Below are 14557 nucleotides of genomic sequence, written 5' to 3' on the forward strand. Positions count from 1 at the left end.
CCATACATTTTCATCATGCAATAAAGTGTTTGATTACATTGTACTCGAGGGCACTGATGTACTCAACAATACAACTTTGGGCTTTTAACATTTGTGTAGCCCTTATAATTGTTGTTCAATAGTGGTGCTAAGACAGGGAGCTCGGGGTATCTAACGTTTGTCATTTTCACATTCTCCTCTTATTAGACTTCTTATCAGACTCATTTGACTCTAGAACACGAACCTGTCCACTTGGGGGTCTTCTGCTCATGGTTTGGTCTCTTTGCTACCCCAGACAAAAGAGGTGCGACCCAGCCTAATCCTACACAATGCATTCTTCCTTGCCACCATATAAATAATGGTTGCCACTCTCCCGTGCCACACAGAATGCCAGCCATGTGAAGTTCTGTTCTGTACAAAAGAAAATCTCAAGGTTTATCAATTGGCACGAGGATATTGGCACCATTTCCTGTGTTGATTTAAGTGATGACTCTCGTCTCTTCTGGCCAATAATAAGGAAACTTGAGTTGTTAAGAATTGTGCCACTATCTCTGAAGACCCCTGGTGTGCTTCCACCAGAAAGAACTGCTGATTTCCCTCCCATGGGTGTGTCAGTCCCAAATTCACAGGAATCACAGAGAGGTGTCCCCCCTCAAGTCTTATCCCAAAGCTGCACACAGGCTCGCACGTTGCAGATAAGGCCATGGAGAGAAGGGGGAGGGCGGAGGGGGGTTGGGGGGGGGGGGGGGCGGTAGGCTGTTACATCTGGGATTGAAGGGGGGGGGGTCAGCCGTCAGTTTTTGATGGTGTTTGATGTGGAATTTCACACTGTTATGAATATTTCAAGTTCTTTGCTAAAATATGCCCACCTACACTATGGTAACACAAAGCTTGGTTAGATGAAGTCAAGGCTTGCTAGGAAACCAGGATATGTATTTAATAGGCAACAGAATGTTTTATTTTCTTCACAAAGACTTACTTCCCTCCTCCATCGACAACAAAAGGGAACGTCTGATAAAATACATTCTTGCTATCAGACTCATAATTGGTATAGTGTAAAAAAAAAACCGATCTTGTCAGATCACGACCTTTTATCCGTGGCCAAATATTTGCATAGTAACTATTGCAGACAGGGAAAGGTTTATTATCAAAAGGAGCAAGGGAAAGCATCACTTTACCGCAGGTAAAAGGCAACGGGTTGGCGCTGGTCCAGGAGGCAGCCCCGCCCACTCATTATTTAACCGTTCAAATGTCACCGCGCACACAGGCGACAGTCAGAAGTCAGAAGAAGAACTTGATCTTGACCAAGGCGTCGCAGTTCGTGGGGGAAAAAATCATAAGACGCGCTTAGTACTTGCCAGAAACTCGTTATAAACGGTAAGGAGGTTTTCTACATCATTAACATCGTTAATCATGTAAGAAATGTTGAAGCTTCTGGGGAGTTTTTCCATTTACATAAATTTCAGAATGAATACATTGTTTTGAGTATTTAACAAAGAATTGCTGCTTTTTTCTTAAAGAATACTTTTGAATGAATTCATTTTTAAAATAAAGTTTCATAATTTTACACAGGCTATAAAATACATATTATTGAACATTTGATGATCATAGTTTTACACGTGCATTGTTTGGAGTGGTAGTTTGCACTTGTTTGCACTTGCAAGTTTTCTTGTGTTTCAAGTTTGCTTTGGAATTTCTGATGCAACAGCCTAACTATCCGACAGTTAATTAGGTGACGAATTCACCCTATTTTTCTATAATTAAACTCAAACACACAATCAATTATTTCTTGCAGGCTTGTTGCCAATTCTTTTGATCGTCAACTACAGCATTGAAGCCTAAACACAACTTTTGGAGAGCCTGGTCCATTAGGATTTGAACTTTCTCCAGGTAGCCTACTTTGCGAGCCACCTCCTATCCCGCAGGGGTGTGTGTGAGAGAGGTGTCCCACGATGCGCTGCCTTCTCCCGGTCACCGTGTATTGCATCAGCTTATTCTGCTTCCAGCAGCTGCTTGCCTTTCCAGTGGGAAACCATCTTCAGTGGAGCAGGTAAGAGCCCTCTTTATATCCCGCTACATATCAGCATCTGTACACCATCCAGCACAGCTACCGCTGTAGATAAGAGCGGTGCGCCCTGTCTTTGATCCGCGTTTAAACACTGCCACTGCACGGCGGTGGAGAGAGTCGGCGGTGGAGTCAGCTGTACGACTTGAGAGCTGGCTTTAGGATAACCGCCAGACAATAGGCTAATAAAGTGTATTAGATAACCTAGTTTATTTCATCGTGTGTTGGTCTAAAGTACAAAAGTATTGTCTTGCGGATACAAACGTATGCTGGGTGATTTTCTGACTGGTACTGAATTTGAACGGGCAAAGATTGATTGTTATCACGCCGGGCAAAGGTTTTCTTGTCACGAACGACACCTGTTGGCACGGATATAGTTTACGGAATGGGAAGTTACATCGTAACACAATGGATTAATCACGCATCGAATGTTGTGGCGGGGAGATAGCAGTCCGAGTGAACAAGGTCAGTCTGGGGTAGACGTGCCACGAGAAACGCACAGGCGCCGCGCGGTGCGTGCCCCTGCGCGCCAACAAGGTAAAGTCGAATATAGACAGAAAAAGGTTCAGTTGATGATGCGTTTATTCGGTCAGCATTTATGCGAAATGGGATATGCTGTGGTTTGTCCTGTGTATTCTGTGTTTTAATAGTTTGTCTGTTTTTTTTTGTTGCTGACCCATGCGGCTTGTGACTTAATTTAGCTGAGAAGTTGAAACATTGCAGTAGGTCTTTGTAGCCTATCAGTAATTCGTAGGCAGTTATAATACCAAACAGTAGGCGCACTGCGCTTTTGTTTAAAAATTGTTGTCCAGTTTGCACAGTTCAGTTCTGGTGATGTTCAAACTTTGAGATTTGTTATAAGCCATTCCGTATTGCATCATCTTTTTTTGTACAGCTGTTAAACCGCTACGGTATCATTCAAATAACAAGCTACAATTGGCTAGTTCTGTTTGACAGCTGGTGCTCTCGCACAGTGTGTTACAGATGTGCAACACGCAATGATAACGACTTGCGTCATTTCATCAGAGTCAAGGTTAATTGCAAAGCCTGATTAGGATAGCGGCGGTAGCAAGTGACAAAGGCTATCTGTTACCAAAATATGGAAGATCACTTTTTTCCTTCTACTTATTTCACACGTGTTGGCTTCATGGCGAACCGTACCTAATATTTATTTTCTGAATGAATCAAGTTAATTAAATTATGCAACTCAGTGTCAACCTGCTGTTCTGCATCTTTTGTGGAAATGAGATACGTAAATATTTCGTAGAGGAGTCCGCCGAACTCAAGTAGAAAAACCAGTTTGTATTGTAATGTAAGAGTTGTGAGTCAGGATAGTTATCCTGCATTAATAAAGGGAACAGCTTTGCGTGGTGGTTGTACTTTTCCACGTCTCTCACTCACAGTCAAACAGAAAGCAGAGCTGACACCAGGCAATGCCAAATTGGCAGTTACATAGTTACCAGCACACACACACACACACACACACACACACACACACACACACACACACACACACAATCTCTCTCTCTCCTCTGTGTGTGTGTCTCTCTCTCAGTTTGTGTGTGTGTGAGAAAGAGAGATGTGGGGAGAATGAATCACTGAGTATTTTTGCTGTACATTATAACATATGCACTGACTGCACACATATTATTTCTTTGTGTCCTGTGGGGAATTGCCATCTTTTTGCAGTTCAGTCTCTGATTCTAAAGACAACAACTGAAGAGAGATGTCATAGGGTTGGCATGCCCTCTTCTGGCTGACATGTATTTCTGTCATACGTGGAATCTTGGAGAAAACAAAATTTTCATTTTTCCACTTCTGTTGTTGAAAATTAAGAACATGGTGTGGAGAAAGACAGAGAGGCAGAGAGAGAGAGTGAGAAAGAGAAAGAGGGACAGAGAGAGAGAAAAAAAAAAGATACGGGGATATAACATTACAGACTAACAAAAAGTAATATCCACTGTTGGCTGCCTTCAATGACTCATCATCTTTAGGATAAGGACTGGGAGGGGGAAAAAATAGACTGACTTTAAAACAAATCAAACGCATAAGCACCAGCTGGACTTGTTCCCTATGGGTTTAGCTACCTTTGGCAGAGGTGACTTTGTGCTGTGTTCTAGCTGAGCCTTTGGAAGGCACAGAGAAATAGACACAGCAGTTTAGCAGAATCAATGGGAGAGTCAGCGAGCGGATTTGCAAACAGGGTGTACGACTCTCCTTACAGACACCATTGATTTGAACTTGAGGATGAGGATACACTGATGGGTTGTCTGGGGTTTGTTGGTTTTAAGATGACTTGAAGATGATTATCGTGTCCAATCCAGCTGGTTTTCATAGAGTGAAACAAGGGGGGGGAAGTAAAACTTTAACATCAGGGTTCCTTGATGTAGTGTTGACCTACATTTGATAGCGGTGAGGGTATGACACTGTGTGTGTGTGTGTGTGTGTGTGTGTGTGTGTGTGTGTGTGTGTGTGTGTGTGTGTGTGTGTGTATTAACAGCCTGGTTGTCAGGTGTTTAAGGCACGTGGTCTTACCCATCAGTAAAACACCTGCGTTAACTAAACTGATGCAGTAAATAACCTCTCTCTCTCTCTCTCTCTCTCTGTCTCTCTCTCTCTCTGCAAACACATATGCTTAAACACTCACAAAGACACACACATGCATGCACATAAACACAGTGCTTTTCGACTATCATAATTGATCGGCCATGTGGACTTTCCTTTAAAGAGGCAGGGTGACCAATTCATGGAAATCTGTGGAACAACACTTCATACACACACAAATACAGGGGCTACTATCAGCCACAATGCACAGTGTGACTCAGCAAGCACAAAAACAGTACTAAAAACAGCTGACAGATTGTTCTCACACTCATTAACACACACACTCTCTCGCTCTCTCTCTCTCACACACACACTCACAAACACACACACACACACACACACACACACACACACAAACACACACACACATACACACATACACACACCTTACCTGAATTCCCATCAGAAGCACTTTCTGTGATAATATGTGCATGTCTTTCTGCCTCTCTCACTAGCTCTCTTTCTTCCCCTGTATTTCTATAGTGTAACTTTGCATATATCTTCCCCACTATAGAACACCCTGTTCTTAACAAGTTGTTCATAGTACGCTCGGGAACACAAAACTTTGCCAACTCACCCACAAGACAATCTCCTGAAATAGCTTATCCTGACTGAAATTTTGACACCAGAAGGAGATCACGACACCAAACACAGCTAAGACAAGGACTTGGTTTCTTGGTTTAAAAAACGAAACTATACTTTACAGTGTTCACAGGGCAATGTATGATGTTGACTCATTGAGCTGTGAACACCCCTCTGGGGAAATAACTATTTGAAATTTTGGCAAAGATTAGGCTGAAATCACTTCCAAACCAGATCGGCTGTTGGAGTGAAACCCACACACAACTCTCTAAAAGCTCTATCACTACTGTTCATGCATTTCCCATTCATCTCAGTACTCAGGAGGAACAACATGCTATATCTCTAAAATCAATATTTACCTAAAAACACATTATTGCGTAAAGGCTGACCGATGCCAGTAAGCTGACCTTGCTGTAGTGTAGTGTAGTGTTGCGTAGTGTGAGTGTTCGTGTGTGTGTTGGTGTGTGTGTGTGTGTTCGTGTGCAGGACTGTTGGATGACGTTAAAGAGTAAACCTCCTGCACTTCTCTGTTTGACAAGTTAAACAAGGACGTTCAGATGTTCAGAGCATTCTTCTCTTATTATGGCTGACAGTCAGTACAGGTCTTTGTGTTTTTTAACATAACCTTGTTGTTGTTTACATCGAGCAAGAATACAGAGAAAAGCAATTTGGTTTGCAGAGAAGCTGGCACTCCCATGGTGTGTATATGTGGGCATGGATGGGTATATGCGGGAGTGTGTGTGTGTGTGTGTGTGTTTGTTTGTGTGTGTGTGTGTGTGTGTGTGTGTGTGTGTGTGTGTGTGTGTGTGTGTGTGTGTGTGTGTGTGTGTGTTCCTGTGGTATATGACTCTGATGGGCTGCGTTGTAATCGGGCCTCCATCCTTACAGTTTAAATCTGGGTGTCTGGGTGCAGTTCTTTCCCTCTGGGTACGATCGCTCCAAGTAGCGCTCCGCTCCGGCCACTGCTTGCGCGTGTTATTGCGGTGGTCATTACGGCTGCTGCGGCAACAACGACGAAACACACCCGACAGGCAGGATTCCAGCTGGGATTAGTGGCTAAAACCTGCATTCCTCCGGCCCCAAAGAACACACTCCTGCACCGCACAGAAACACGGATGTAGATGTACACACAGTTATAAGCTGGTCATAAATACACTACATACATTCACAGACCACACGCATACACACAAACACACACACACCAGACACAAACACACACACACATAGACGTTCACAAATACACAAATAAAAATAGTTACATACACAAACTTATACACATCCCTTACTTGTAAATACACCCATACACGACACCAAAACACACACACACACACACATACGTACACACCCAAACGCATACAAACACGCATACACACTCACTGATACATGCAAACACATACACACACACAATCGAGCACACTCCTGGACAGCGTTGGGATGCTGAGGTCAGCAGGATGTATGCTATGCAGTGACTCAGAAGGTGTGTCTCGTCTGGCAGACTGGTCTGGTGCACTTAGCGGTTGGGGAGTATGGCTAAATTGAGTGTTCCCTCAGTACTAGATAAGATTGCATGTTACTTGGTAAAAGACATGGATACTGGCCCGGCAAACATATCAATCTGACGCCAGTCAAGTATGCTTGTGTGTTGCAGAATAAGCCCTGTTATCAGAGGACGCAGTAACTTGCAGGTGTGTGTGTGTGTTTGTATCAGAAAGTTTAAGGGAAAAACACAGAAAGAGCTTCCATATTTATTTCCATCCAAGAGTTAAAACGTATTTAAATAAATAAAGCAAAGTCAAAGTAGCATGGGATAATGAAACATAAAGGAGGATTTAATCTCAAACAGAAGTTGAGGCAATTCAATTTAGACCATAAAAAGTACTGCAGCCTTTGATCCTCCTCCAGTCACTTAGACGCAGAGTACTGGCCAACTGGATTAGGTCTTTAAACTCCACCGTAATCTCACAGAGATGGATGAGAGATGACCAGGTAGCACACACACACACACACACACACTCTCTCTCACACACACACACACACACACACACACTCTCTCTCACACACACACACACACACACACACACACACACACACACACACACACACACACACTCACACACACACACTCACACACACACACACACACACACACACACACACACACACACACACTCACACACACACACTCACACACACACACACACACACACACACACACACACACACACACACACACACACACAGGTGAAAGAGGTGACAGGACATGGCTGTATTAGCTGCTGAGACACAGACCACTGTAAAGGCTGGGAATCAGGTCATGTCAGGGGGGCGCTTGCAGAGTTCTCCGAAATCTCACCATAGTTCCATGTAGAACCACCTGATGAGGCTGTCAGCGTAGCTCCCTCAGTCATACTGTATCCGTTCTTCTTGCACGACCAAAGAGGAGAGTATAGGTACTGGTATACTTTTCACATCTCTGTTATGTCTTATTCAATAGCGTAGCCTAGTTCCTCTGGAGCCAATGAAACTGGGATGCGTGATTTAAGAGCAGCACGCCCACCCTGACGGCTGCCATGCCCCCCCCCCCCCCCCCCCCCGACCTCAATCACCAGGGAAACAGCTCTCTTAAGACATCACAGGGTTCTGATGGCCTCCTGCCAACCTAGAGGATAGGTGAGTGGCCAAACTCTGGCGCTAGCGCGTGGACATGTTCCGACAACGGGGATTAAAGTTCTCGAAATACAAGTCCAGCTTCACCACTCTGTGTGTGTGTATGTGTGTGTGTGTCTGTATGTGCGCACGTGTATGCGAGTGTGTGTGCGTGTGTGTGTGTGTGTGTGTACAGTTCACAATCAGTGCATTCGTGGAGCGTGAGAGAGTAATTGTATATGCCACTCAGGAACTGAGGTTGCGTCCTGCTGTGTGTGTGTGTGTGTGTGTGTGTGTGTGTGTGTGTGCGTATTCGTGTGCATGACTCTGCGTTGCTCTCCAGACTGTGGAAGATTCCACTCCCCCCCCCCCCCCTCTCCCTTCTTCACCTCTTTTCACAGAATTATAAATTAAACTCTCAGCATCCCTCTCTCTCTTTGTCTTTCTTTCCCTGAGCGTTCATTATGGCTGCGGCTGGATTGGGTTTCTGCGCACAGGTGCTGGAGTCTGGTTATATTGGGCTGGAGACACGCACTGCTCAGGAGCTCATATCACCTTTCAGTCCTCCCGCTTTGTGAGGGAAAGGTCAGATGTGGGCTCAGAGCCTGTGAAGAGACCATGATAAACTATGAAGATGCGCTCCGTCTGTGTGTGTGTGTGTGTGTGTGAGTGTGTGTGTGAGTGTGTGTGTGTGGGTGTGTGTGTGCGCGTGTGTGTGTTTGACCCACTTGTTTGACCAGGTGCTGACAAACAAGTATGCATACTTATACCAGTCTAGACACTGGTGCATACAAACACACATACACACACACACACACACACACACACACACACACACACACACACACACACCCAGGCACACTCTGGCACCCAAGCTGCTGTAACCGGATGGCGATGCCACTGAGCCCGTGCTGAGAGACTGGCTGGCATAGTTCCTCGCCAGGAAATTGTGCCCCACCGCCCCATCCCTTGCATTGTATTGTTCCCCTGCTCACTCAAACTCTGCATTCTGGGAAATTAAGTATTTATATTTCTCCTAGTGGGAGAATCCTAAGCCAAGTATTCTCCTACAGCATCTAATGTAAAACGTGGCAAGACATAAAATGCAAATTGTGTGTTTGCATGATATATGAATATGACAGGAAAGGTGTTTTGATAAAGTCTACTTTTGGAAGCAACTGGCCCTCCATTTTTCATGTGAAATATTGTTGTGGGTTTTAAGTCATTAAATCTAACCACTGCTGTCTGATTGAGACTAAGTCTTGTTAGCTAGGACCTCTGGAGGCTTGGAGAATTCAGGACTTGTCTGGAAGAACCATGTGTTTCATTCCCAGAACACAATCCATTTAGCTTAGCTTTGGCCTTCTGAGTGTTGGGCTGGTCTCACAGAGAGCAGAACCCTGTCATTTCTCACATTCCAGCTTAGGGCAGAGAAAGGGACAGAGGGAGTGAAAGAGAGAGAGAGAGATGGTGAGAGAGAGAGATGGAGAGAGGGGAGGGGGAGGGGGAGAAAGAGACAGAGACAGAGAGAGAAAGAAAGAGAGTCAGGGAGAGAGAGAAAGGAGAGAAAGAAAGAGAGACAGGGAGAGAGAGAGAGAAGAGAAAGAAAGAGAGACAGGGAGAGAGAGGCCCTTCCTGGAGCCAGTCATGTTTGGGGCCTTTGGAACCTCTTATTATAACCTCCACCCCCTCACCCCCCCAGCAGGCAGACAGTGTAACTCCACTGTGGGAACATACCTCCAGTACCCACCCCCTTCAATGTTCTGTTCACTTGGAGATTCTAGACAGTGAAAGAATGTGGAGCATTATCATTCTTAGGCATTCATTTGATCTTGGAACCAAAAAAAAACAATAACAAATAATTACAAGAACAAACAAGATCTCTTTAATCTGTCTGCGTCGACAGTCTCGCGTGAGAGGTGAACCTTTTTGTTTATGGGTTAAGGTGAATGGACCAGAGTAGCTACTATATGAGACGGCTTTAGAGCTTGCAGGTAGCGCTAGCAGGTGTACTGTATTCCAGCAAAATGGCTCCTTTGGAACATTCTAGGACTTGGGAGCTTTGGAGCAAACACATATGGATGTATCACACACACACACACACACACACACACACACACACACACACACACACACACACACACACACACACACACACACACAACCACTCACACTTACACACACCTGGGCTCAAGTGCATCCACACGGTCAAGTTTAAGTGGTCTCTGCTCTGTTTAGATAGCAGCAGATGGCCAGTAGCAGTGGCTCGATGCATTTAGGTCAGGACAAAGTGTTTGCTGATCACTCTGTCTTCCTCTATCTAGGTCGTCTCTTTTAAACAGGAGATGAGCTGAGCATACCTGATAGCCCAAATGTCCCTGTGTTTGTCTTCCTGTGTCGGGAACATCCAGGTGCCGTCATAAAAATCATCCAGTCAGCTATGCCCATTACAGTAAATGGATGGTGATGCTAGTCGGTGTACTGTACACTGGAGCGCCATCCGGACCATTAATGTTCTAAATGGGGTTGATGTGGAAGTCCCCTCCCCCCACCCATGGATATTTTGAAACTAAACTTATTTTTTTACTTTCTCTGTCTGCAGTGGTTTAATGCTTCACAGAGCTGCGGGAACAGCCTAGCACTGGACTTTGTTTGTTTGGATCTTTTCTATTCTTGTTAAACGTGGCTATTACACTCTGTTTGTCTCTTGTGCAGTTTCAGTTGTTTTGGAAAGCCAAAGCTGGTTGAGTTGGTTTGGCTTCTGCTAGTCTTGATCTGTAGCCATATTGCAGTCAAGCTGTATCACAACTGACCAAGTGACCAAGTCACGGGTGACCAAGGACCTGTGTAATGTAGTTGGAGAGATAGCTGACGTGACTAGAGTCAGGTAGGGTGGAGGATTGCCCAGGTAGATTAAGGTGTAGATGACGAATCACCATGGATAAACGTGTCAACTCACACAAAACCTATGCCACAGGAAGTTGATAGTCAGAAACAGGAAGTTAATAGTCACCAACAGGAAGTTGATCGTTGTTGCTGTGAAGCCTACTCACTCTCCTCTCCTCTCCTCTCTCCTCTGCTCTCTCCTCAGCTTGGATCGCTTCCTTGGCAGACCCCGTCAGCAGGTGGAGGGAAGCAAGCCGCTTCCCCAGGATGCACCCACCTCCGCTCCCTCTGATACCGCCGATGACGAGCCCTCCCTGGACTTGGGCCGCAACTTTTTCTGGAGGGCGGTACTGGTCAGAGGAGCCCCACTGACCCAGACAGCCACCACCACTGTCACCAGTACCCCTCCTTTGTCGAACGGAGAAGACGCGGTACCCAAGGGGAGAGGTCGTCGCCATGCCAACTCCCACTCGCGCGGGCACCACTCGCATCACGGTCAGCCCCAGCTTATGCGCGTGGGGTGTGTGCTGGGCACATGCCAGGTACAGAACCTCAGTCACCGCCTCTACCAGCTGATTGGCCAGAACGGCCGCGATGACTCCTCCCCCATCAACCCGCGGAGCCCGCACAGCTACGGATGAGTTGCTGCGGTAACAGCCCTCAAGACATGACATCGTCTACCAAGATATGACATCAAAACTTTCTTAATCCCTATCTATAGTTGGTGTATAGTTCGTATCGCAGAAAAGCCTTTCGCTTTAGAGGCTGATGTAGTCCACATGTAAGCGTCCCCCCTCTCCCTTAAGTTAATGCTTGATGAAGTGTCCATCTTCCCAGAGGAGTTTCCAGTGCCTTTTGGATGGTCGGAGATGACCTACAGTTCCTCTAACAGGGACCAATGAAAAGTGACCGATTTTTTAGACTTGGCTGGACATTCACTGCACCACCCACCCAACTACCTACAGAACACACACACACACACACACACACACACACACACACACACACACACACACACACACACACACACACACACACACACACACACACGCACACGCACACACACACACACACATCCTTCCTGGGCAGCAGAGGTGCCTCAAATTGACACACTAATCCTGTTAACATGAGTGTAAAGGCTTCTTAACCTCCCACATCCCTCTCTGGACCTTGTGATGCCAAACCGTCCTGGCCAGACTTTCCCGTGGCCTCTGATGCCTGTCAGCTTCTACTCCGCTGGGCAAATGGACGACTCTTTCAAGTGGAGTTTTTCCCCCTGAGGGGGGGTGGGGGGGGTGGGGGTGTGTGGCATAGGATTGAGGCTGGTGCCAGTGGTGAGGGGAGCGCTGGACTGACTTCTGAAATTCCCCCTGAACCCTCTCAACCTGCTCCCCACAGGAGATTCAGACCACCCAGTGTCAAATGGACTTCTCCCAACTGGCAAAAGCCCATCCCTCTGTCTCTCTCTCTCTCTTTCTCACACACACACACACACACACTCCACAGAAGGCAGCCACTAAGTGGACTGCTGTGACATGGTCAGTCATCATTTGTGTTCCCCTTTTATTTATTTTATTTTATTTGGCAGTCATTGCTACTGTCCCTCCTGCCATTGCCACAGTATTCGGTGGGTGTGACCCATACAGTCCCCCAAGCTCGCCACCATCCTTGATGCAGATTAGTGTAGTTCCCAGCTAATGTACAGTCACGATGGGTGTGATGGGGGGGGCTGAAATCCAAATATTAGCCCCCACCACCTCAACGTGACTTGTGACTCGTGACAACGTGAAAACGTGATTAATCATGACTTTCCTACCAGAGGTTATTAATGAGCCTTAATCTGAGTGCCCACATCACATGGAATTCACTGACCTTGTAGGGCCCCAACAGTCCTCTGTTCATAGGGAGCCACCACAGCACACACACACACACACACACACACACACACACACACACACACACACACACACATACCTGGACATACACACACATGCACACACGTAAACAAATGAGCAAATCACACCACTTATTGACGGTGTTTGAAAAACCTCTGCATCAGCTCCATCTGTGAGACACACACACACACACACACACACACACACACACACACACACACACAAACACACACACTGGTTTCTGCACAAACCCAATCAGGCTTTCTGACTCTTTTAAATGATGTCACGCTCCAGAAAGAAAGTCTTCTTTAATACAAAGCAATTACATTTTATTCTAAGGTCATGTTTGCACGCCATGTCACGTTTGGCTAGGTCAGCTCCACTTCTGTTCAGAACTTTACAGTTAAAATGTGGCAGTTTTTTTCTCATGAAATGAAAGATTATAGTTTGACCAAAATTTCAGGAGACGGGGTGCCAAGTTTTAAATCCGTAGGCGACATTCCATATGTGTTGGGTGCCTTTCTTGGCAGTAATAAGTATGTCTGAATCCGTGGGTGGATATGTTTATGTATCGCTAAAAATATACCAGCAGCTCCCACTGTTTCAGACACCTTAGCGCAGTCAGCCTGGGTCCCCTGGAAATCAAAGCTGTTTCACAGGCTCGCTCGCTGCCTGGTTGACCCCCCCCCCCCCCCCCCCCCCCCCTGGCTGTATGTACAGTATTAGCTGCTGTTTCATGTTTTCATCACCAGCAGATTAAAATAGTTGTCACAATCCCTTCATCCCCAACCTCACCCACCTCCACCCCACCCCCACCCAACTTCCCTCTCCGTTTCAAATGACTGGTTTTTATTTATTTATTTATTTATTTTCCCACAAAGTCCTTGCGACCTCCATTGCTCCTTTGTGAGTATTGAGGCCAGCGGCTAATCGCCGTGTTCCCATGTTCCCCTTTTTCAAATACGTAACCGTGGTTGTTATGCCAGGTTTTAAAGGCAGCGTTGATTTGAGGTGAGGAGAGGGAAAATAGAAACGCAGAATGGAGCGGGTAATTAGGCCTGCTTTTGGCCCGTTCCGGCGCCTAGCTCCGTCAGAAGCCGATTCTCACCGCTCTCCCGAAAAGCCTTCCTTCTAATCGCAAAAGAAATAAGAGAGTCGATTGAATTACCAAATCACCAAAATAATCTGGTTATACTTGACATGTGATTTTGATAATGTATCCTTTTTTAGTTTAGTCTAGTCTTTTTTTTTGTGGTGATCTACATCATGCCATGATATGCGCTTCTCTCTCTCTTTGTTCTCTCCTTTCTTGGTCTCTATCAGCTCCTCTCTAATCTTTGAGTTGCTGTAATCCAATTTATTATTGGTGGGTTGATGAGTGTGGGATCTACCCTCGATGGTGGTCCAGCAAGGCAGTGGGGGTGGGGCACAGTGCTGGGAGGATGATCTGTTGAAAGTCTCTCTCTCTCTCTCTCCCTCTCTCTCTGTCCCTCTCTCTCTCTCTCTCTCTCTCTCTCTCTCTCCTCCTGAAATACGCATGGTGTTCTGTAGCTGTAATGGATCTTAATCATTGTCTCATGACTTCTGATTAAAGTGCTTTTGCTGAAACGCTCAGAAACCTGGTGGACCTGTGCTCCTTTGGGCCGCCGCTCTGAAGAAGTGCCTGCCTGCCCCATGTGACTGGAGATGTGTGTGTGTTTCAGAGAGAGAGAGTGTGTGTGTGTGTGTGTGTGTGTGTGTGTGTGTGATGGGGGAGTGCTGCTTGTGTCAGAAGTGTGTGTGGCATCATGGCTGTCTAGGAGAACTTTGTACCATAAGACCCCCCCCTTTGTGCATCAGGAAAAAACACCTCCCACTTTCCTGTTCTTAACAGCTGAATGTGGGGAGGATTGTGTGCTTT

General features: G+C 46.0%; 1 protein-coding gene across 1 annotated transcript; it reads left to right on the forward strand.

Moving 5' to 3' along the window:
- Positions 1-1931: 1931 nt before the first annotated feature.
- adm2a (adrenomedullin 2a) lies at positions 1932-11403 on the forward strand (the record flags this gene model as incomplete). The annotated part of the gene is made up of 2 exons (XM_080835870.1): positions 1932-2029; positions 10968-11403. 2 exons carry the CDS (start codon positions 1932-1934, stop codon positions 11401-11403), a joined length of 534 nt encoding a protein of 177 aa, XP_080691996.1.
- Positions 11404-14557: the final 3154 nt, after the last annotated feature.

Source organism: Sprattus sprattus, assembly GCF_963457725.1.
Source record: "Sprattus sprattus genome assembly, chromosome: 3".
Lineage (NCBI taxonomy): Eukaryota > Metazoa > Chordata > Actinopteri > Clupeiformes > Clupeidae > Sprattus > Sprattus sprattus.